We start from the raw sequence: 25,383 nt of genomic DNA, 5'->3' as shown, positions 1-25,383 counted from the left end.
GGCCGAGCCTGACATTGATCATGGCTAGAGATAGTCTCATCGTTCAGATGTACTCGCAACATGTTTGTGTAGTGGCTACATGAGCCCAAACCAGATTCTAGCAGATATCAATCACAGGCCGTCCAGCGATCAGATCTCTCTGCTTCTATTGTTCACAATCAAACAAACAAGATGTCAGTGTATGGAAAGAAAGAAGGATTAGATACAACAGGGAGGTATTGAAAGGGAATTTATGAGGAAAACTAATAAGGGGTGTGTGTCTTTGTGTGTGTGTGTGTGTGAGAGAGAGAGAGAGAGAGAGGGAGAGAGAGATGATTTGTGGGCCTCTCATGTGTACTAGCATTACAAGAATGGCCCTCATGGGTGGCATGAAAAGGCTCTTGATTGTAAGGAGTGGTAACTTGATATTCAAGCTCCTTGCCCTGATAGATTTATTTACATTCAGCGCCTCAGCCCTGTCTAGAGCGAGAGAGAGGGAGAGAGAGAGAGAGAGAGAGAGAGAGAGAGAGAGAGGGAGGAGGCATCACTGTTTGGTGATGATCATGTTTTGATTGAAGCTCTTTGTGCTTCTTGTACAATCACACTATTTATTGGTAGGACTGATTTTATATTATTTTCTAGTTTTTTTGTTTGTTTGTTTGTTTTGTACACTTTGTTCAAAATTTGGAGTCACTAAGAATTTTCTCCTTTTTTTGTTGAAAGAAGTCTTATATGACTACAAAAGCTGCATTTATTGAATTAAAATACAGAAAAAACAGTAATATTGTGAAATGTAATGTTAATATAATTTAAAATACCCGTTTTCTATTTGAAAATATTTTAAAGTGTGATTTATTGCGGGGGTTTTTTTTCAGGTAGCTGCATGCCAAAGCAATCTTTAACTTTAATTTAGTTTTACTTGATGTATTCAAATAACTAAAACTAAACCTGAAATAAAACGGAATAACTGTATAACTTTATAAACATTAAACATAAACATTAAAACACACACGTAATTACAACAACAACAAACATCACAATTACTAAAATGTTAACTAAATTCAAAATGAAAATGGAAAATACAAAAATAAAACTTTATTCAAAAAAACTAATAGTATCTCATACATAAACACTGGTAATGTGTTATATGTTATATATTATATATTATTATGTTTTATATAGGTTGTTATGACCTGACATAAAAAGCAAGAGCAGCTGTGTTCAAAAAGTATGAAGTTTTCACAGCATCAGCCCTAAGTGTGTGTGTGTGTGTGTGTGTGTGTGTGTGTGAGAGAGAGAGAGAGAGAGAGAGAGAGAGAGAGAGAGAGAGAGAGAGAGACAGTCCTCATTTAGGGCATTGGACCTATTTAGCCTGACGACCATTAAATATGAATTAAAAACCACACAGGCCTTTTTGCCTCTAAAATATCATTACGCATCTTTATGGCGAGCAGTTGTTGAATAAGCAGTTTGCAGGGCTCCCCGGGGTGGTGCTGCTGGATGAGAGCCGTGTCTGCCAGTGAGAGTGCCACAGGGCCAGATGCATGCAGTACTAACAGAAAGCTCTGGAAAATAAGTAGGGATAATAGCCACTGAAATGGAATTTACATTAAGAGCCCTAACAGTGGAACACTTCTGCATGGTTTGGGCCGTCTGTGGGGCTGATGGGGGCGGGTGGGGGGCCTTGAGTGGAGCTTCACCATTTCCTCAACTGGCTGCTGGGGAAAATGAAAATGAAATTGCAGCATTGGAACAGCAGGTACATTAATGGAGAAGCATTGTGCGCCCATCAAATGTGTCTTGCCAAACCACCGTGTGTAGCCTTACTTTCATATGAGAGCAGATTTATACAAAAATAAGTTTAAGGATTTCACATGTGCCCATTATATGTTGCACTTATATGTGTCCTAATCAGACACAACATGATTAAAACTTGCTCTGTTTCTCCCAGGCTTGAAAAAACAACAGAACATTTTGTCGCTCGCTTGCACAAAAAGCCTCCACAAAGCTGAATGCTTTCGATGTTTTCATGTCTGTTATTGAATTATTCATGTAATGTTGCTATCATTGCATATTAGGCCTCAAAGTGAATTCCCTGAACTAAAACATGCCTTGATAAGTAGTGTGTGATTACCTGGGTTGTGCAGAATTCAGAATTAAATTAAGAAGGCCTTTTGCATTTTAGCTCCGGAATTTTTCATGAATTTGAATCGAGGTAACAAATAGGATGCACAATTGCTATTTGAATTTGAATGTAAGAATGCAGAATTAAAAATAATTGAAATTCAAAGAAATTAAGGCGCAAACACAAAAAGATCTTGTGGCCATGAATTAAGAAACACAAATTATTAATTTGTTCCCTTCTTTTAGTTAAATCATACCCACAATCTAACTAAAAAAAAATAATAAATCTCTTTATTTATTCCTTCCCTTTCTAGCTTGTACTTATTTGAGCAATGCCTAAAACTTGGTATTACAAGCACTTCCTGTGTCTGTTTGCCTCTTTAAGAAGAATCGCTTTATGTATCCCCCAATTGTAAGTCGCTTTGGATAAAAGCGTCTGCAAAATGACTACATGTAAATGTAAATTAAAACGAGAGGATGAATGAGTACAAGGTGGTCACTACTAAACTAAAATAAATGTAAAAAACGTGGCCACAAAAAAATAAGTTGTGAAACAAATGTTTAATTTGTTAAAACAATACATATGTATATGTATATGAGAAAACACACACACACACACACATATATATGTGGCTACCTTTAATATTTCAGTCTCATTTTAATTTCCTAATTAAGAAGGACATAGAGAGGGGGGAGCAGCTCCAGAAAAATACAATTAATTTAATTGTGCTTTTTAATCTTGGAACTGCCTTATCTTAGCAAGCCAGCAGTTGTCTTTCTCAGCATCGCTCAAAGTGCACCTGCCTCCTCTATCAGTACAAAAGAACACTCCTTCACTACCCTGCCTCTTGCTCAACCGCCGACTCTCTGTTTTCAAGTCTGTTCTCTAATTCACCTCCACTTTGTAGCTGAACCCATCAGACATGGGCATAAAAGACCCACTGTGCCTCTCAGGACCACTGGATGTGTATTAGTGCAATTTAGTGTAATTTACATTTTGCTGCAGGTCCCATTGAAGACCTGTCTAAAACTCACTGGGGTGCATCAAACTTGCCTTATGCATTTCTTTTTTTGTCCCGCCATTAATGGGCTGACCTCAACTTAATGAAAGAATGGTCTTCTAATTGCTAAGCGTTTGCCTTAGAAAATTGCATGTCTTTACCACATAAGTTAAGTTGAATAACTTTGATTCAAAAAAAGAGGGAAAAAATCAAGAAGAAATGGTATTGGAGATCTGATTCTACCCTGTATTAAATTTTGCTACATATATTCAAATGCACTATATATATATATATATATATATACAATGAATTACTTTATGAGTCACCCTGTAATTTACGGAGAAAATTCCCAGAAGTCCCTACATGACAGATTACATTTGATTATATTTTATTTTAACAGTTACGTTTGTTCTATTTGTTTTGTTTATTGGCCATTGTCCATATGGCAAGAAATATGTTTTCAAATACATTTGAAAATATATATTTTAAAAAGAATGGCCAAAATATTTGCAATAATTTTGCAAAATTTGCTCAAATGTTTAAAAATTATAGAGATATATATAGAGAGAGAGAGAGAGAGAGAGAGAGAGAGAGAGAGAGAGAGAGAGAGAGAGAGAGAGAGAGAGAGATAGATAGATAGGTAGATAGACTTTAAAATTGGAAATGTATACTTTTGCCCCTAAAATACATTTGAAAATATATTATGGTATGTGAAGGTTAAAAATAAACATATTTTCAATTTCACAAATATATTTCAATGAGGTTAAATTTAGCAATTTTTTTTTTAGGTTATTAGTTGTTTTGCCATATGGGTTAATAGTTCAAGTATGTCGGTATATTAACATTAAATCAAGTAATTACACAAAAATGTCATCTTATAATAATAATCTTGCTAATCAGGAAAAATTTAACATTTAAAATGTCACAGTGGTGTAAATAAAACCTGGTTTATACATATGCAGTAGGTTAATTTTTTATTTATTTATATGGTTAATTTGTTTATATGGCATTAAAACCACCAAAGAGTTTTACTAAAATCACACTAAAGAGATGAGCTCCATCACTGTTTAGTTCAGTACATCGAGTTTAATTTGCTTTGCACGGCTCCTTTTAGCCCAAAAACGCCTTTGGTTTCTAAGGAGGCCATTGTATTTCCTCCATCGCCTAGCAACTATCACCAAGGCCAGCGCTTCATTGTTGCTGAGGCCAAGCTCTGCATGTGCTGCACTGTCTGTCTTCAGATTCATCTGCATGCTTGCATTACTCTATACATTTTACTCTATAGATTCTACTTGCTTAAATGTACTTGATTGTTCAGGCATGTTCAAAACATATATGCACTAAAAGACATAATTATTAAAAACAGTTGGCCATATGAATTATCAAATGCATAGATGTGGAGCTCTTTAAAGGAGACACTAGTCCATAGAACAGATGAACTTATATACAGTGGAAAGAGAGGGCGGGACTTTTACGCTGAAAAGATTTTCAAGTAAAATTTGATTGACGTCATTTTTACACAATATCCTTGAATAGCACCTGTGTGCAGGGGGGGTTGTCTGTCTGTCAGCTTTGAGTAAAAAACATAACCCATGTCTGCAAAACCTACCCATTAGTATCCACCACTGTCCAGAGACGCAGAGCTTTCCTCGCGCCTGGGGCCCTTCAGGAACGCCCGTTTTTTGAAGAGATAAGACTCCTCAGGAAGCACAGGCTCTGGACCGTTGGTCCTGCAGTCTTTCCAAAACAAACCTGTAGTTTTGTTCCCCTTTTTTTTTTTAGCTAAAGCACCTTGGAGTTTGTAGCAGTACTTCATTCATCTGGCCTCTGTTTTATTTTCAAGTGCCGCAGAGACTCCAATCATCAGCGGGAGCCTTATTTTTCCTCTTTTTCTTTTCTTGTTTTTCTTTCTTTTTCGTCAAAGGCAAGCCCTTTCGACTATAAACCGATTCCTTTGAGAGACACACAGTGGCTGGTCACAGTGAGTACCAAGTGTTGTATTTGATTTTGAAGTTATTGTGAGAATGGTGACGGACAGGACATACCTCCATGTACGCTTTATTTAATATTAATTCTGCTGCCTTGTATCATTTGCTTCATTTTAATTCATCCATTTTTGATCCATCCTTATAGGTCACCAGCTATTAAGAACTTTGAATGCATATTTCAGAACATATGGACCAAGTAAAAGTAGATTAAAGAGACAGAAAAAGGACAATCGGTGACTTATTTTAAATCCACCACATCAGGAATGGAAGTGAATGTCCTTGTACATCATTCTGGTAAGTTTTTATCAATTTGGAGGTAGGAAAATACAATATTTGAGTACCTTTTTAGACATTCAAAACTATGTTTTACTGGTAATGTTTAATAAAAAAGAAATTTCCTTTATTAATTTTTGTCAAATGATGAAATTTTCTTTGGAATAAACAACATTTTGCAGATATACACCCCCAAAAATCTTAATAGATGGCATTGAATTTCAAAGAGAGGTGCAAAAATGTGCTTTATGAAGGTTGAGGTTTATGAAAAGCTCGCTGTAGTTTATTTATCTCGCTGTACAAGGAGAAGGTCATGCGGACTAACAGTGTGTCCCCTCACACCCGTGTGACCTTCACACCAGATATTACACGGTACTGGTGATGTGAGCTGATAAATGACCAAATTATTGCTTCATAAGGAGTTCAAACTCTGACAGATGTATATAAAGTGGTGATTTGTGCTCATATGGGACAGTGACTGCAGTCTACAGGCCAAGTGTTGCATTGACAGAAAGAAGTGGCAAATAAAATCACGACTGGAGAGTTTGTATGTGCATTTCTCTTGTAAGCTCTGATGTCTGCAATGTGGTAATGCATGCCTTTTTTAGTTGATTAATATTTGATTGTTCATTTTTGACTTTTTTTTAGATAAAACAACTTCTGTGGTTTGTCGGAGATGTTTTAGTCAAGTCTATTGCCATGTGGAAGACTAGTGATTTTGTTGTTTTTATTATCTAAGAAGACAACAAATCATAGTCTACCTCAGGGCTCTGAGATGAATGCCTTCAATGCACACAGAAAATAAGCAGAGTTTATTTATTTACACTGCCCTCTGCTGCAGAACTAAATGACTGACATGAACTGAGGATATTCATTTGGAAATAAATGTACCCAAATTTTGCTTGTGTGGTTATTCAGATGTATGTGGGTTGGTGTAGATGTGTGTTAGGTTTTAGTTGGGATAGATGAACTGACACCTTTAAGTGTTTCTGTAATTTTATTTCCTTATTGTGATGCAGCTGTCTCTGTTTCTTGGCATAAAATATTGTTCTGTAGTGGAATTAAGAAGAAAGATGTTTAGAGAAATAAGCAAACCTGGGCTTCTCTGAAATGTTTTTATAACCTCATTTCATTGTTCTCATTCTTTGTCCTTTTTGGCATTGGATGTGAATGTGAGATTCACTCAGATTAATTAAAATGTCAAGATGATGGAAATGGTTTTTGCATGAGTTCTATTAAAAAATAGTTCATAAAATGTAACGTTTCAGACATAATATGACCATTTATGTTTGCTCAACCAATAAAATAAATCATTTAGGATTTGTATATGATGCAGCTGTCTCTGTTTCTTGGCATAAAATATTGTTCTGTAGTGGAATTAAGAAGAAAGATGTTTAGAGAAATAAGCAAACCTGGGCTTCTCTGAAATGTTTTTATAACCTCATTTCATTGTTCTCATTCTTTGTCATTTTTGGCATTGGATGTGAATGTGAGATTCACTCAGATTAATTAAAATGTCAAGATGATGGAAATGGTTTTTGCATGAGTTCTATTAAAAAATTGTTCATAAAATGTAACGTTTCAGACATATGACCATTTATGTTTCCTCAACCAATAAAATAAATCATTTAGGATTTGTATAAACACACATATATACAGTATATATACAGGATATATATATATATCTATATCATTAAATCTTAAATCTTTTTGCTTTGTGTTTTTTAAAAAATGTCATATTAATACATCACTGATTCTTGAAATATGGCACACAATTATTTTATTAGAGATTATCAATAGAATGTTCCTAACACTAATGTACAATTTCAGTTCAATATCGATTCAAAAATCTTAATCCATACATATCTTTTAAAGATACATTACTACTCTTATATATATTTTTTATTAGGTTTCTCCTCTGTTTCACTTTTTGTCAACACCTTTTAAATCATTTAAAATATCAGGATAATTAAAGATAGTCTTTCTCCAGAAGGCTTTCATATTTTGCTATACGAGTTCAACTATAGGGTCTAGGGAGTTTGGATTTTTTTAGATAATTGATTTAAATAATTTTAGATTGGTCAACTCAAAAATGTCAAGAAAATGTTTAGTGTTTTTTTCCCCCCCTCATTTTTGGGAAGCCCTATTAGTAGCACAAGAAAAACAAAATAGGATTTAATACATATGAGATGTACAAAGGAAAATCACATAAAAGGAGAAGATTGGAGACTGACCTTTAAATCACTTTTATTATTATTTTAAAAGAGAACAAAATTGAAGTGAATTAAGGAGGATTCCTGTGGGTTTTACTGGGGAGGCAGGATGGCTTTGCTCTTGTCAGCCACAAACTTGAGGACATCTTCAACATGAGTCTGGACTATGCCAGCCAGAGGGGCGACCTGAGCCTGGACAGAGGCGGCCAGAGGCTTGATGTTGTCTTCAATGTTGCTGGAGAGGGGCTTCAGCTGCTCGTGGAGCTTCTCAACCATGGGCTGGAACTGCGCTCTGCTCTGCTCGAAGTAAGCGCTGCAACACAAGCCAAGTTAATCAGCACTGCTCTTCTCCCTGAACAATTAGTTATGTGATCCATAAAGGACTTATGTTCCTACCAATCAATTCTTTTTGCTGATCAGAATTTGTTCTTTGAAATGCAGACAATATGATGTAATTCAATGAAGACCAGTATCAATTGTGTTCCTCACTGACATTGTTTAAGTTGCAGATTCACTGATGATGAAGATGAAGCTCATGGACTTACTTGGCCTTGTTGACCAGCTCAGGGCCCTCGACGTTCTTCAGATTGTCCACGAGGTCCTGGAAATACTTAGCGATCTTCTCCAGCTCAGCAGGAGCGTCTCTTTTGACCAGAGATGCTGACTCAGAGCCTGGAACATGAGCAGAGATGTTTGATCAATACAGTCTTACATCTTAAATGGCATTACTCTCAGCCACTCAAGCTAAATCAGGTGAAAGACTACGTTTCTACAGGGCACTTTGTTATGTTAAGCACTTTAGCAAGTGAAGATAACATATCCACAACACACATTGTTCTAGTAGTCTCTTTAACCCCTAAACTAACTGTGTTACCATATTTCATTCACAAAATACATCATGTATTTGAGAGCATCACAAGTTATGACGATTTAAAATCTCACCAATGGCCAGAGCAACAACAAGGATGGTGATGAGAGAGAATTTCATTGTTGTAGGTTGGGCGAGAGTTGCCTGAACAGAAAGAGACAATAATTAATTTGAAGTTTCTGGTCATATCGTCATAAATTTCCATTAGGAATGAAGAGTTCAACATGACCATACATATAATGTAGCTGTAATCTTACCTTGTATCCAGGGGTTCTTAGGCCTGATGTTATGATGGTGAGTTCTCTAGGAATCCATGGGTTTTATAGTCCCGGGATGCTGGAATTGCACCCGTTCAAAGGGTGGCCTGTGCTGATGAAATCATCCATACACACTAAACCTTCAGGCTTTACCTGACACTGAAGTGATTGAATCAAAGTTCATTTTGTGCTGTTTCAGTCACCTGATGACTTCATCAGTTTTAATGACGACATTCCAGAAGGCTTCACTGTCTTCCATGTGTGCAGAAATCTTATTTATGTACACCGCAATTAGGTAATCAGTGTGTTTTGGCTGTTCAAAATGTAAAAATACTGTTTTGGAATTTGGTTTAAATAAATGTATGCCCTAAACTGCTTGTGTGGTGATTTCAGTGACCGTGTGATGATGCGAATATGTTGATATTTCGTTTTATTCATTAACTTCATCACAGCTTTTACTTAAACGTTATTGTACCTCTGGGTTTTTTCTTTTTTTTATTGTATGAAAATGTCTCATAGCTGTCTTTGAGTCTGATCTTGCATGCATAAAATATTTTAATGCAGTAAAATTAGGATGAGGGCAGACTGAGTGACACTGGCAGCATGGTGTATGAAATGCTTTGTTTTGTTTTAATTACTTTGGTTCATTGCTTTTATTCTTTGTCATTTGGTATTGGAATATATGAACATAAGATTAGAGAAGGTAACTTAAAATGACAAAAAAAAATCCTAACTACATGTTTTCTATTAAAATTGTTTGCATTTAAGTTAACTGTAGCCTATTGTAGTTAGAACAATTTTTTTCTGTTTTTATAAGCCATTGCAATTTGATATGTTTAAATGCAATGATTTTACAATATAGTTTGACAATGCTCTAAAATGTGAATTGTAAAAACCCGTTCTTGAACCCAATTTAGAGTCAGGAACACCCTGCAGTAGATGGTTTTAGGGTGTTGCTATGCGATTGCTATGGTGTTCAGGATGGCTACTTATTGTATGATCACATGATTTGAGGTATAGCTTATCTTTTATGTCTGTAGCACAAACGGTGCCCATGATAAAATAGCCCTTTTCACAAGTTGTGCTGTTTTATTAGTGAATTTGTTCGATGCAACAAACGAAGGAATATAATCAGTTAACGTACTTCCAAACTTGTGGGCGAACATACAGTATATGTAAGTCTCTGCGCATGTGCTAGATTGTTGTCCGCTTGCTCGTGTCAACAACTGGGCACGCGATAATCATGATAATCGCAATCGTGTATAATGCAGAAAATATTAGCCAAGAATTAAGATAATCCATGTGATTGTTTTCATTCGCTTACTATAGTAGCTACTTAAAAAATAACTGGGGCCAGTTGCATAAACATAGCCACCTAAGCTGTTCGCCAATCACAACGCACTGGCCCAGCTAACCAATCACAAAACATTTCATTTTTCGGAAGGCAGGCCTTCATCAAACCCAGAACTAATCGAGCCGTTTGTGCCAGGCTGGGGAGAAGAACATGTTCTAGTACACCCCCAAAACAAAATCAAGACTTTGTTAAAGAGCATAATAGGACCCCTTTAAGAACTAGTTTGACCAATTAGCACTTAGGCAAGTGATAATCAGTTACATTTCAGATTCGAATTAGACCAATCTACCTTTTTGTAACTGACTTGAACAAGTTATGACCAGTCCTGAAGAAAGAAGACAACCGATGATTAACATTTTAAGACTAGTCCAAGCAGTTTATGCAGCTGACCTAGTAATATATTGTATCTTTATGATGAGTTAACTTATTTGTTAATGAAAGAGTTAAAAGTTCATAAAGTATTAAACATGCTACCTTCAAATTATCACCCACTGTAGCTATTGTACTTAAAAATGACAGCCTTACTAAAAAAATCCCTATTTTGTTTTACATTAGTTCTCACAATAATTGTAGGAAATTAGGTGGTTTTCCAAAAATATGTTTAAATATCTTTTAAAAAGTGTTAAAATTTCAGACATTTGAATAACCAGCCAGCACAAAAGTGGTCACTTTTTAATCCTTTTTATTATTTCAAAAAAACCAGCATACATACGAAGAGACTGTGTCAAAATGGAGGGGGGTCTTGTGGTTTACTGGGGAGGCAGGATGGCTTTGGTCTGGTCAGCCACAAACTTGAGGACATCTTCAACATGAGTCTGGACTATGCCAGCCAGAGGGGCAACCTGAGCCTGGACGGAGGCGGCCAGAGGCTTGATGTGGTCTTCAATGTTGCTGGAGAGGGGCTTCAGCTGCTTGTGGAGCTTCTCAACCATGGGCTGGAACTGCGCTCTGCTCTGCTCGAAGTAAGCGCTGCAACCCAAACCAATTAATAAAATCAATTAAAATGGATCATTGTGTTGATCATTTCACATTTGAGATGAAGTTTCCACCACAATGCATGACGATGATGGACTTACTTGGCCTTGTTGACCAGCTCAGGGCCCTCGACATTCTTCAGATTGTCCACGAGATCCTGGAAGTACTTGGCGATCTTCTCCAGCTCAGCAGAAGCGTCTCTCTTGACCAGAGATGCTGACTCAGAGCCTGGAATACGAACAGAGATGTTTGATCAATACAGTCTTGCATCTTTACTCTCAGCCACTCAAGCTAAATCAGGTGAATGACTCTGTTATGTTAAGTACTCATAAAATACCCACTGCACACATTGTTCCAGTTTATGTCATTTAACCCCTAAACTAACTGAGTTACCATATTACATACACAAAATACATCATATCTTGAGAGCATCACAAGTTAACATGGTTTAAAGTCTCACCAATGGCCAGAGCAACAACAAGGACAGCGATCGGGAAGAATTTCATTCTGAAGGATGAGCGAGGGCTGCCTGAACAGAAAGAGACAATAATTAGTTTCAGTTTGTGGTCATATCCTCATACATTTCCGTTAAGAATCAACAGCAGAGTTTGACATGACCATGCATATAATGTAGCTGTAATCTTACCTTGCTTCCAGGGGTTCTTAGACCTGATGGTGTGTTCTCCAAAGAGCCTTGGGTTTATATAGTCCTGGGACAAGTTCAAAGGGTGACCTGTGCTGATGAAGTCATCCATACACACTGAACCTTTAGGCTTTACCTGACGCTGAAGTGATTGAATCAAAGTTCAGCAGTAATCTCTTTTTACTCTTTGTGCTCAAGTGATGCATTTTGTGATGTTTCAAATCACCTCATGAGATCAGTTTTACATGAGGATATATTGAGGGAATGTTAAGTATTCAATATTAAAAGTATCATAATGCATTAATGAAGCCCATTTCCATGACTTTGTCTTTATCGTGCATAAACTCTTTCAAACACCGGAAAGGTAAATCTAGAATATACTGTTTATAAACCTATGCAACCTTATCATATTCTTAGTCTCTTATTCTATTATTATATTCTATTAGTCTATTATCTTAGTCTTAACAAGTGTTACTTATAATGAATAGTTTGAAATGTATTTTATTTTACTAGATGTTTTACTTTTACTAGTATATGGAAACCTAATCCTAATAAATCTGTGATGCATAGTATCTTACATCAACGGTTTTCAAACTGGGGTCCGGGGACTGTCAGGAGCCGTGCAGGGGGGTCCATGGAAAAATCAGTGAAGCTAGTGAAAAAAAAGTGTGAAAAAAAAAAAAAAAAAATGATAAAAATAAAATTGAGCTAAATAAATACATTTGATTAACTAAATAATTTTAATACATGCATTTTAAGAAGGGAAGTTGTGGCCTAACGGTTAGAGAGCCAACCCAAAGGTTGCGGGTTCGAGTCTTGTACCGGCAGGGATTGTAGGTGGGGGGAGTGAATGTACAGTGCTCTCTCCCACCTTCAATACCACGACTGAGGTGCCCTTGAGCAAGGCACTGAACCCCCAACTGCTCCCCGGGCGCCGCAGCATAAATGGCTGCCCACTGCTCCGGGTGTGTGTTCACGGTGTGTGTGTGCACTTAGGATGGGATAAATGCAGAGCACTAATTCCGAGTATGGGTCACCATACTTGGCCACATGTCATGTCACTTTCACTTCACTTTATTTAAATAAATAAATGATACATCTAACAGTACAACATTGTAGCCTAGTGAATATGAAAATAATAATAATAATAATAATGTAACATAATAGAAACTAATTTTTTCCCAAATATATTTCACACATATTTACAAAATGTGTAAAACAAAAATTGGGATGGGGTTCCCTCACACCGGATGATCATATTACGGGTTCCTTGGCCTCCAAAAGATTGACATAGTAGGCCTATTTGAATGAAGAAATGGCAAACAATAAGCAGACATTGTCATATGCTTTGACTTACACGTCCACACTGACCAGCTCAGCCGTTATTCTATCACACACTGATAGGTTTATCTAAGACTGCAGAGTGGGGAAAAGATCTACAGTCAGGTATCCTTGGTTATCTTGTCTACCTTTGCCTAATAAAGGGATTCTTAGAGTCCAACGTTAGCTCTGAACTTTACACTCAGTGACATTAGCCAGCTCTTTAATGAGGAGGACCTGCTTTTTATTTCTTTCAAAATACAATATACCAGTAATTCCTAAAGAGTTTGCCACAATTATGGATGCTATTTCATGCTTTTGAAAAATAATACTCTTTCATTAGGAACAGTTCCCATTCCCGAACCTGTCAGCACACCTATTGGTGAAATATGTTTCACTGTAAAAAGGTAGAAACTTTAAAATAAGAGTTCTATTCCTTGAGAACATTGTCTCTACCACCTCCTGCAGTTTCACGTTGGAACAGTCTTTTTGATCATTTAAATTAGGAAAATATATGGTCCATGCAGCAAAAGTTTTTCCTTGCAAATAAAGTAAAGACATATATTTTACATTACTCCATAACATGTACCCTGTCAAAAATTGTCTGAAGAAAAAATGTGGATCTGATTTTGGACACAAAATGCTCCTTTTGTCAGAATGACACAGAAACTCTTCTTCATTTGTTTTGGTCATGCAGTTATACTTCTCAGCTCTGGAAAGATGTTAGTTTGTTTATCTTGAATACTGTCTTACAAGATTTTTGAATGAATCCCAAATTTGCTATTTTTGGATTTTTTTAAGCGTATCCCAATGCCTGTTTTGTAATAAACCTAATTCTCTTCTTATGTAGATTCTATGTTCACAAATGTACATTTTTGAATTGTAAACCTGTTTTAAAAAGAGATAATAAAAAAATATTTCGCTTAACAAGAAAGCACTCAGAACGTACAATTTGCATGGCCTATAAAGCTGCTGTATTTAATATTTAATTACTTTTCCTTTATTATTTGTTATGTTTCTATTTTGAGCTATGGTATTTGGTTGTTCATGTTTTCTTTCTTTCTCTATTGCTATTATTTTTAATTATTGTGTTCTAATTGTATTGTACCATAGTGTAAACTGAATGGTTAAATTAAAAAAATGTAAAAATCCTCATATGCTTCGATCTCCAAAACAGCAGATGGCGAAGTGCTCGAGCAGCATGTGACGCACAGAAGCCGAACAAGACGCAGCGTCGCATTGAGTGTTCTGCGCATGCGCGCTGCCTCACGCTCTCTCGCTCACTCACTCACAATCAGGCATCATGGCGGACGTACTGGATCTTCATGAAGCGGGAGGAGAAGACTTTCCTATGGACGAGGATGGCGACGGTACAGTGGTTATTTACATTCAGACGGTGCACAGACAATTTATTTATTTGATATGATCTAATTTCACCTGTTTATTACTGTTAAATGTTTGAAATACTCGTGTTTATGTCTGGCGGGCCTAGTCCGATTAGCGCACGTGCTAATAGTTAGCTAATTCAAACGAGTTGCGCTGTTGTTGTGATTCTGCTTTATTTTGTTGCCGTGCTTTGGTTTTAGTTTTTACCCGTTTTCCAATAGTCTTTTGTATTTTTATCATGGCCAGTAAAAGTATTGTATGGTCGTTGAGCATACAGGCTCTGATGCATAAGTTCATTCCGCTTGTGTGTTAGTGCTTCATTGCAGTCTTCTATTTTAGTTTATTTTTATGTTCTCATAAAGTTGCCTTTAAAAACGTCCATTCAGTGCTTTCGAATGCATCGTATGAGTGCTTATTTTCCTTTGTTGACTTTACAGAGAGCATTCATAAGTTAAAAGAAAAAGCCAAGAAGAGGAAGGGTCGTGGGTTTGGATCAGGTAAGTCACCTCATCTCCAATCTTGTGTTTTCATGTTTTAATAAATCATGTGCTAATGATGTCTCTGGCTTTATTTGACAGAGGAGGGAGCGAGATCTAGAGCCAGAGAGGACTATGACACAGTAGAACAGGATGGAGATGAGCCTGGACCACAGAGATGTAAGTGTAACTTGCAGAACTACATAAACATCTGACTCCTCTCACTCGACCTCTGTGACCTCATGATAGAAATCAAGTGGCTGCGACGTGAACATTTGGGCGGCGTTATGCAAATCTTCCCACATTGTGAGGTAGACATGTGGGGGCGTGTTAGAACGAGCCATTTTAGGTAGGCGTGGCTGACTGAACTTTTATAAAGAATATCTCTTTGGATTTGAGACTTTAGTCTTTGCAACTTTACAGATCTTCTTTATGCACCAAGAGCTTGTAACACTCCAAAGAGAAAAGAAAAATTGAAATTGCATCATATGACCCCTTTAACATGTTTTGGTGTCATTCAGCTGTTGAAGGGTGGATTCTGTTTGTGACTGGTGTACATGAGGAGGCGACAGAAGAGGATGTCCACGACAAGTTTGCAGAATTTGGAGAGATTAAGAACTTGCATCTAAATTTGGACAGAAGAACTGGTTACCTTAAGGTTAGTTTGCAGATTCTGGTTCAGTAAAATGTCTGTAAATGAAAACGTTTTGGTTTGTAGTTTTTTGAATGACAGCTTAAGTCTGTAGACAAAAAAAAAAAATATATATATATATATATATATATATATGCGCCTTTCTAAAATGAATTAATTTTTTTTGTTTATATATGTATACATACAAACATTTATCTGTTCATATAATCACTTTGAATATATTATTATAATGGCTGCTTTTTATTTTCTGTGGTGTTGAAATAACTGATCCTACAAATAACAGGGTTTTGTGTTGACATTTCAGTTTTGGCATGGGTTATTTGGCTCAGGAAGGGTTTTTTTCTCTGTATGTGTGTATTGGCTCTGACAGACTTGATAATCTTTCTCCCAATTAAAGTAATTGTTGAATCTCATACAACAGGGATACACCTGAAAGTGCTTGATTTTGTCCACCAGATGGCAGTGTTTTAAATGGAACCCAATCTGACTTTTTGACTCAAAATGACCGTGTGTTTGGACAGGGTTTCATATGATGATATTGATGCTTTCTTGTGCTTAAACATTCTAATAATTGTTTTAGGCAATGTTTAGAATGTTATTTTCCATGATGAGAGATTTCATTTTGTTTAATGTATGGTTGCAGCAGCTTTGTATATGACTAGGGCTGCACATCTTTGATAATTCGTCTATTCAAGCACTTTCAATCAACTCAAGCAGTGGGGAGGGAGAGAAATCAAATTTAGTTTGTGCTATTTTAATTGCTTTTCTATTTGCACATGTCAGATGGAGTTCTTTGGTCAGTGTATCTAATATGGCGTGTTAAACTAAAAATAATTAAACTAAGAATAACTCAACCCCTGTGTCCTTGTCCATTCAGTCATGCTTCGTTTAACTGTTTTTATACAAATTTATGTATATCACCGTCTGCCATTGAGAAACCCATTTTGATAAATCATGAAACTTTCTCGGGGCAAGCTGACACACGTTAATGCATAAAATGTTTTATTTTGGCCTGTTTTAAGACAAAGAATGTAAAAGACAGTTCTGGAACCAATGGAAAAACATTTCTTTGAGGGTGCATGTGTTGTTTGAAACATTATCTTGGCAAATAATGAGACTTGTTTTTCATAGGGCTATGCACTGGTGGAGTACGAGACCTACAAAGAAGCCCAGGCAGCAATGGAAGGGCTGAATGGCCAGGAACTTATGGGGCAACCAATCAGCGTTGACTGGTGCTTTGTAAGAGGACCCCCTAAGAGCAAGAGGAGGTGAGTCAGTTTCTGATTCTGTTAAACTGGATTTATTTACTTGGACCGTGTCACTTGCTCACACAAACTTCATTTGTAGTGGATATTTGTCTTCTATTGAATTTAATGATACAGGCCATGATACAATATGACTAATGGACCGCTGTGCTTTCCTCTAGGGGTGGAAGAAGACGCAGCAGGAGCCCAGACAGACGGCGACGCTGATTTTCCCCGTTTTTGACTCCAGTGTCTGTTTCCCAGCCAGGGTGGCATTGTTTGTCGAGTCAGATTAGAGTGTGCGTGTATCTCATTACATAAGGATTTTAATGTTTTTGAAGGGGGAATATATATTTTTTATTGTCATAATTGTTAGCTATTGAGCAATTGTCTGTAGGTCTTTTGTTGAAGAATGCCAGACGTTGCAGAAGCATACACGTGTTGAAGCTGTCGGTATTTCCACCATGGTTTGATTTTTTTCCTTTTTTGTACAAAGTGGCAGTACACTTAAAAATGTATGTAGACGTGTAATTCTCTCATTGAAACCTGTTATGAGTAGTGATCTGTATATTTCCAATAAATTAATTTGGAGTGAAATCTTTGTTGGTTTCATGCTTTGCATTTGAGCCCATTCTACTAAAATAGTATAAATACCAAATAAATAAAGTAACCATTATTAGACAGATGTCAATTGTTATGTATAAAGTACTGCTCTGAGATTTTTTTTAACCCTCCTGTCCTGCAAATTTTGGCAATGACTTTAATGTATTAACTCATGTTGACCACATATAGTTTGATAATTACTCGACATAATTAGTTATGTTTTTGTTTATTTGCATTTTTTTTTCTTACCAGAATTTTAAATTAAATATTGTGACTATTTTGATGTTTAGATATTTGCATATTTAGTGACTTTTACAAAGAGATACTGTTACCTAGTAATGAATATTGTCTTATTTCATCAGAACTGGAATTTACACCACAGAGGAATGTCATATCTCCATTATGAAATGTTTTAGACCAGTTTTCCACTGAAATGATAGGCGTTAACCTGTCGCAAAGGAAAAAATCACTTCTGAGGTCACGCTGACAGAACATGTAGAATTGACCAGAGAAGATGCTTATGACAGTTTTCCAGCATCAGCAAAGTACATCGTGACTAAGCCGCTCCCCCTCAAATAAAATAGTTGCTCATTGCTTTGTCACTGTCACTCAGATCCGATTTTCTTTCATAGGCTCCTCGAACCGATGCCCAACATGTACAATGTGGTTAACCAACCAGCGTGGAATACTGAGCTCCCACTCTCTCTTCACATTTGCCCTTTTCTGCCCACAGGCGGAGCTTAACAGGAAACTCCTATCGCCATTGGCTCTCGTCTGTGCCTGTCAAACTTAACTCTCTCTCTGATTGGCCCAAACGGCCAGTTGAGTTTCCTTAGATGGGCGGATTTGTAGCGCCTTGGTTGACATTGTTGTTGTTGTGGGAGCACGAATGTACTTAGTCGTGAAGTCTTTTTAGGACAAGAAGCAAGACGTGTTTTTGGCATCTACACAAAGCTGAATACCATATTACCCAGGAGGAATTGATTTTCTGCGAAAGAAAAGCCCAGAGTGTGAGGAAATGAGAGAGAAATTCTGCGAGGCCGCTCGAGGTAAGCGCGCAAATGCGTTAGCTTTAGCTGCACGAGCCCGAAAAGCCCTCACGAGCGTTTTGTAACTGAACCGGGTCGATTTTCAACAGCCTCTGAGTGTCGGTGATAAATGAAAGTGTCCGTTATTTGCGCCATATCCACAGTTTGGTACCAGGTTAGATGTTTTCTGTCGAAAAACTGTGTGAAAGTAGAGCGTTAATAAGGGAAAGTTGGCCGTTAGGTCATGTTTTAGGCTGGACACACTCTGGGGGGACGGTGAGCAAATGATTGACCCTTCTTTAACTGCTGAAACTATATTAACTAACCGCCACAAACTATAAAAGTTAATTACAAGTCTTATTAAATGCTCTTAATTGTATATAACGCATCCTCAGTTTGTGGGCTAACACAATATTTGGGGCTCAGCAACTTTGAGAGACCCTCACTGTCCGCTAGCCGAGCAGCTAACTGACTGGTAAAGCAATGACAGTCTGGAGGAAAGACAAATTGTGTAGTTGAAAAGGTTTAGATTCGTAAGAGGTGAACATGTGTTCTAGATTATTGAACATCATCTGGCAGCCTATAGTTGTGGCGACTCCTTTCAGCCCACTGACCCTTAGTGCTTCACAGGCATTTGGTTGTCAAGTATGTGTGTTACATACGGCATATGCTGACCTGTGCATCATATTTGTTTGCCATTTGCTTTATATACTGTAGCTTATTGTATTGTGTACAATACGTGTCCCATAGTGTATCTTATATTCAATGTATTATATGATAACCTGATCTGCATCCTCAGTTGTTATCTTCATATGACAATTTCAGCTAAAGAGCATAATCTTGCAAATAACAAGTGTATTTAATCAGAAGATATATATATATATATTTTTTTTTGGCTGAAAAGTGCAGTTTGTTAGGTTAAAGGTGCACTCAGTCATTTTTGCTAATTAAAGAGCAATTAATAAAATCTCAAAATAGCAGTCAAAAATAGCGGTCTAACACTGTTTGAGAATAAACAGTGGGACATCAGTTGCCAAAATCAATAAAATAATTAATAAGAGTTTGTTAAATGCAAACAAAGTCATACTGATTGCATCTCTAACCGTATATTACAGCGACCGGCCAATGACAGCTAAAATGTTTTGTTGTGTGATTGCACCCATCTCAGTTGAACTGCAGTGTTTTTCAGTAACCCAAATGTGTACATGAAACTGTAAGGAAGTTAATAAGCTACTTTTTCCCACAACTGTCATTCTTTTTTGCTTCTGTTCTTCTTCTGGTGGAATTTGACAGAGATCTTAGTGTGGGGCGCTCATTACCGAACCCTGCTTAAAATGAAAGCTGTGGGCACTTGCTGCCATGGTTTGAATCCCTACAATGTGTGGGTACGGTTACACTCAGCCCTGAATTATTCAGCTCTGTATTTACAAGCTCTTTTGTCAGCTTGTTGTTTAGTGAAGGCAGCCACCCCTAAACATGAAAGTAGGACATGCAAACAAAGTCTTGGGGTTTTAGACAGTTTGGGCTTGTTTTTCTCTCGTGTGGACCTTGAAAATAGTAGTAGCTAAGCCTTTGTAGTTTAAACACAGACACACACATCAGCCTCATTATGATTTCATATTTGTTTTATACTTGGATACTTGACAAATGAACATCAACATTAACTTTTTTTTTTTTTTCAACATGTTCTGTGACAAATTAATTTTTAAAAGTAGAAATAGTCCATGCAGTTTCTAGATTAATATAAAGTCATGAAAGCTGCATGCACAATAATTATTGAGCAATTTGACTATGCTGTTTGACGTAGTTTTATGGAGATTCACATGTCACACCCCAGGACAGTCCACTAAGTGGTTACTTTACATTGTCTTAGACATCTTGCTTTGTGCTTAAAGCAGGGTGTTTTAACACTTAAACTGTTCTGTAGCTCTGCTAACCTGCAGTTGTCTGTTAGTTATGGTGAAGTTCAGAGGCTTTTATTTTAATTCAGAAGTGTTCAGACTAATGTCATGATCATGTTGTTGCCCTTGGGTTTACATCAAACTGTTACAGACTAAATGGACTGCTTTAGAGATGTTCCACTATTCTTTTCATTTTTACGCATTACCACAAAGACCTTGTGTAGTACAGAGAAAAGTGTGTTTTATGTATGATGATTTGCAGTAAACGGGTTGAAAGTTACATGATCTTAGAGCTTTTTCCTCTGATTCATACTCTATTTCCAGCACACCTGAAACTGAAGAACAAGAGTTGACTGCGCTTCTTGGAGGTCTATGCTCCATCATTTGTTAGTCTACTATGTGACGTTATTAATGGTTTTTGGGAACTTAAGTGATTTCTGTTAAATAAAATATCTCCTTTTGAAGTGGACTTTGTAACTTTGCAGATCTTTTTTTATGCTCAAACAGCAACATTACAGACTAACTTTACATTTAAAAAGTGAAAAAGCATAATCAGACCCCTTTAAAACACTTCAGAGAGAGTGTTAATGACGAAAACATGCTTTAAAGTTCTGCTGATAAGCGTGTTTAAGTGACCAGTATAGTTCAATAATCATTATTTGGGTTGGGCCAGTTTACAGCAGTGTGCTTGTTTGTTATAAGAATGTGTTACTGTCACCATGTAATAGTAATAGTGGTACCTGCAGGGTGAGTAAATGTCCCCTTTTTACTGGACATGTCCTGGCTGTGATTTCTAAATTGCCTATAATGTCCAGGTTTTGGTTTTGTTTTCCTGTTGTTTTCATACATTTTGGAGATAATGACTGAAAAGTGTTTTGACAAATAGTGTGCAGGTATTGTACATAATCAACCAATCGTGGCGTGTGAGAAGGTGGGATCTATAGAGAACAGCCAAAACAATGCAAATGGGCATTCATATAATGTATGAGGACTGTAGAGAGCATGTCAATAGGAAAACAAAGACAAAACCTGGACATTTTAGAAAGCCTGACAAAGGCATGTCCAGGAAAAAAAGGCAAATGGCCACCCTACATTATTGATGTACGCCCAAGTGTGCTACTTCAGACACCTGATAACCGATGCTTATGTTCTGTGCTTTGCATCAGTCTGTGTTTGTGTAAATCCTTATTATTACATTTTTTTTTTGTGAGAGCTAATTGTGAACTAGGTGTCTGGTAAGAACCTGCAGGTGCTGCTGGTTAATTATGAAAATTTAAGTGGTGTTCCCTCACCAGTGGGCCTGTGAACAGCTGGTGAATGAGAGCAGGTGGGGCAGAGACTCCATATCACTTGCAGTGTTATCCACTGAGCCAAAATGCTCCCACAACAGTCATCTGCCCTGATAAACACAGGCACCATATTAAATTGATATGAGACCCTCAGCTTTAGACTTCTAGCTTTTTTAAATATAGAGAAAATATAGGCTATCACTTGATATTAAGCCAACATGCGCCATCACCATTGTGCCCTTGAGCAAAGCGCTTGGTTGAGCAGGTTGCTCCAGGTGAAATGACCCTGGATAAAAGTGACGGACTGCTCACATTATGTGTAGTCAAAGAGCGTTGTCTTGAACTTGTGTAATTGCTTGATGTTAAGCTGTAGCTTTAAAATGCAGGTTGTTTTTTTCTACAGCACAGCACAGAGCTTCTAGGAACTATCTGTTCTCTTGGTTTCTCCAAAAGACCATGTGACGACAGCCAGTGCCCACGGTTTGATTCATTACTCTGGAGAGTCCCGCTAGCAGCATACCTTGCTTCCCCAGACCTATGCGTCAGCTTCACAGCATTCTTTATGAAACCGCTATTCTTCAGAGCGCCACAGATTATACTGTGCAACAAAAGCAGAACTGCTAGTCTTAAACAGTTGTCAGTGAGTCAAATAAACAATATCAGCCATGTAACCGTCAGTTTACCCAAGCCACCAGCGCTGTGACTGTCACTGGACCCAGTGCCTGGTGTGAAAGTGTGCTGATCTCATGGCTCATTCCTCATGCCTTGGACCTCAGTCTTGATCCAGAGCAGCCGTAATCCTATCCCAGAGAATCTCTAGAGGAGTCTTTCGCCTTGGATGACATCACAGGGATTGACACAAAGATGCCTGGCTGTCAGGTTTGCAGCATGTGATTCACATGAGCAATAGCTGCCTTAGGTTGTAGATAATTCGTATTGAGCTGCTGTTGCACACACGTTAGATGCCTATAATTTGTTATATGGTCCAGGAGTCCTACCTGATTATACATTTGTTTGCTATGGAAGGAATATTACTTTTGCTATTTACTCTGTTGAAAATTGAACCCTGGTGAATTGTTTTGTTTGAAGTGTTTTATTTGAGTAACAAAGCAGTTAAGATTATCTTGCTTAAGCTTTTTGTACAGATAAGTTTGTTTGAGTTTACTTATGGTCATGGTAGACTTTTGTTTTATGAAAGAAAGTAGCAACACTAGATAAAATACATATGCTTTTAAGAAAGATGTGTAAATCAAAACTCAGACCACATCCTGCCACATTAATATGGATTGCAGAACGGTATCAGAGTAAATGCAACAACTCAAATTCATCATTCATGCAACAATAGCATCCTTTGTTTCCCATGGCACAGTGAGCATTGCACATTTTTCAAATGACAGAAGCCTTCTGACATGATTGTGCACTTCAGACTATGCCTGCTCAAACGGCTAGTTTTCTAATGTGTGTTTGTGAATATCAAATACATAAATGTTACACAGTCAGATGTGAATGGAATAGGGGAAACCCAAATCATGTACACAGTACAGTATGACTCGTCGTCCAAACATTGTTTAGTTTGGGTTGGCAAACTCTCCTGCACTGTAAAAACTTTGGCGAATTGTTTGCCAGGGTCAATGAAAACATAACTGTTGCTATCTTTTATTTTTATCTCTTATTTTTGCAGCACAGCAGTAGTCTTAGCCTTGAAGCAGAATTGCCATGGGGCTACTGAGATGGTGGGCTCAGATGGATTTTTTTCTGCATTTCCTTCAGTGATTTTTGGTGAAAACCTGTGGTAGAATGGGATTGAATGCAGTGCAGTGTTAAATGGAGTACTGCGCTCTTATTGGTAGCTGAAAGAATCTGTTGGGGCAGATGTTGTGTGGGCTGGCTGATAGGCTTATCTCTTAGTATTTGTATTGTAAGATATAAGCAGACATTAGCAAACTCTACTATTTTCCATACAAACGCTTGAATTTTTAAAAAAAAGGCACTGCCCTATGTAGATGTACTAGCTCAGCATCCAGTTACTAGCATGATACAGTATACACACTATGTTTCCACTGCCTGTCCTGAACTCAGTGACACTCCAGAGATAAAAACAAGTTGACGATGACATCATTCTCTTATCTTAATTATTTACTGTATTTCTTGACTGCGAGCTGGTCTCATAGTAAAAAATACTTTTCAGTCATATCAGTAAAGTTCATTGTGTTCCATGGTATTCATAGCGTGGCGGTTTGTCAGATTTCTTGCCCTCCTTTTTCCCCTCTCACTGCTGTCTGTTTTGCCAACTTTACTTTGTGCTGTTTTTTTTGGACTATGATTATATATGCCTATTTTTAGTAGTCAAGAACAGGCTTTTCTAAACTTGGTCCTTTGCTGATAAGAGCTTGAACGCGCGTTGGAAACTCTAGTCCCACAGAGCGCTCCAAAGATGTTTGTTATGTTTACATCAGGGATGTTCATTTTAACCGTTTAACTGGTTAACTGACGGTAAGAATTTTGACCGATTAATACAATCAGTTAAACGGTTTAAAAAGTCATTTAATTTATTTTTTCAGTCATTTATCAAAATATTTAAAACGGTTTGCTGCATGCTTAAAATATGCTACGCGTATAAAAAAATAGTTTTTTTGGGGGGGGGATCAAGTCGCATATAAGTCGCATTTTATTATTTCATTCAGAAATAGAACTAATGCCGACGCGAAATGTTTACAAACATTATAATAAACACTGTAAACATAGCAAGTGTTAGTTCCCCTCACTCCACAACAAATCCTTTCAATTAACAGTATTTAGAAAATAATTAAAGATTTAAAAATATAAGAAGCTATAGCAATATAAATGACAAGCCAAAACGAATTCATTTAGGTTAAAACGAAACTGAAACCAACGTTGGGTCTCTCATTCCACACAAAATCAAATGTTTCCGCAAATTATTATTTATGTGCTTCACTCGCATTCCAATATCCACGTAAAACAAAATGTTTTAGACATCACGGCAGTACTGTGATAACACTTAACGGCACAGATTTGACTACATATTTTTTTACTACATTTTTTTTTCCATATGTTTGATTGACTGTATTTTATTATGATAATCAATTTATTAAAAGTTTAACAAAAATTACATGTTTAGGGCCCAAAATTATATATTTTTTCCAACCTTATGTTTTATTGTTACTAGGGATGCACCGATATGAAAATTTTGGCCGATACCGATATGGTGGCCGATATATCGTGCATCCCTAATTGTTACCAAAATGTGTGTTTTAACATGTCTAATTATTTGAAAGCATAAAAACAATTTTTATTTATTCTTACAATAGCCTTATGATTTTTTTTCCCTCAAAAATTCTTTGTGTATTTACATTTTTAAGGCATAAAACATTCATTTAATTTATCTTTTAATGAATGAAAATTAAACATTTTATTTTTTGGAAAATAAAAGGGATTTCATATTACAGTTAAAACATTGAAGATTTCGGCTTTCAAAAATAAAGAATAATCGGTTATCGGTATCGGCCAAAATTTTCATATAGGTGCATCCCTACTTAAAAATAAGGTTTTAATAATTTTAGTAGTAGTAATAGCCTATTAGTAGTAGCGACGACTAATTTGACTGTCGTTTAAACTAAAGTTTTGTATCCGACTAGTCGACTAGTCTAAAAGCAAGAAACCCCCAAAAGATGGTAAGAAAATAAAAACTCTGTGTGTGCGTGTAGCATTTATAATAGCCTATATTTGAAATACTTAAAATATGAATCACACTGTCAAATCCCTCAATGAATTCCGCTTGCTGCACTTGC

At 36.8% G+C, this 25,383-nt stretch overlaps 4 protein-coding genes across 9 annotated transcripts in view; 2 read left to right on the top strand and 2 right to left on the bottom strand.

Annotated features, from left to right (window-relative positions):
* Positions 1–7,671: 7,671 nt before the first annotated feature.
* Positions 7,672–8,566, bottom strand: LOC107592191 (type-4 ice-structuring protein LS-12-like). Its single transcript, XM_016281594.1, has 3 exons — positions 8,521–8,566; positions 8,124–8,250; positions 7,672–7,891 (listed from the first exon to the last, which is right to left on the bottom strand). The coding sequence occupies exons 1-3, from the start codon at positions 8,564–8,566 to the stop codon at positions 7,672–7,674; spliced, it is 393 nt and encodes a 130-aa protein (XP_016137080.1).
* A 2,240-nt stretch (positions 8,567–10,806) lies between these two features.
* LOC107592190 (type-4 ice-structuring protein LS-12-like) lies at positions 10,807–11,538 on the bottom strand. The gene is made up of 3 exons (XM_016281593.1): positions 11,493–11,538; positions 11,134–11,260; positions 10,807–11,026 (listed from the first exon to the last, which is right to left on the bottom strand). Exons 1-3 carry the CDS (start codon positions 11,536–11,538, stop codon positions 10,807–10,809), a joined length of 393 nt encoding a protein of 130 aa, XP_016137079.1.
* A 2,713-nt stretch (positions 11,539–14,251) lies between these two features.
* Positions 14,252–17,308, top strand: LOC107592145 (RNA-binding protein 8A). The gene is made up of 6 exons (XM_016281543.1): positions 14,252–14,365; positions 14,819–14,878; positions 14,960–15,037; positions 15,379–15,515; positions 16,641–16,777; positions 16,936–17,308. The coding sequence occupies exons 1-6, from the start codon at positions 14,299–14,301 to the stop codon at positions 16,979–16,981; spliced, it is 525 nt and encodes a 174-aa protein (XP_016137029.1). The 5' UTR covers positions 14,252–14,298; the 3' UTR covers positions 16,982–17,308.
* A 905-nt stretch (positions 17,309–18,213) lies between these two features.
* Positions 18,214–25,383, top strand: part of LOC107592144 (OTU domain-containing protein 7B-like) — a 43,024-nt gene continuing 35,854 nt past the window's right edge. For all 6 annotated transcript variants that reach the window (XM_016281542.1, XM_016281541.1, XM_016281540.1 and 3 more), the window contains exon 1: positions 18,214–18,405. The gene's annotated coding sequence lies outside the window, so the exon portion shown is untranslated. The remainder of the gene's footprint in view (positions 18,406–25,383) is intronic.

This window comes from Sinocyclocheilus grahami, unplaced genomic scaffold, assembly GCF_001515645.1.
Source record: "Sinocyclocheilus grahami isolate Dianchi unplaced genomic scaffold, SAMN03320097.WGS_v1.1 scaffold150.1, whole genome shotgun sequence".
NCBI lineage: Eukaryota > Metazoa > Chordata > Actinopteri > Cypriniformes > Cyprinidae > Sinocyclocheilus > Sinocyclocheilus grahami.
Note: the sequence above shows the minus strand (reverse complement) of the source record. Positions and strands in the feature narration are given on the sequence as shown.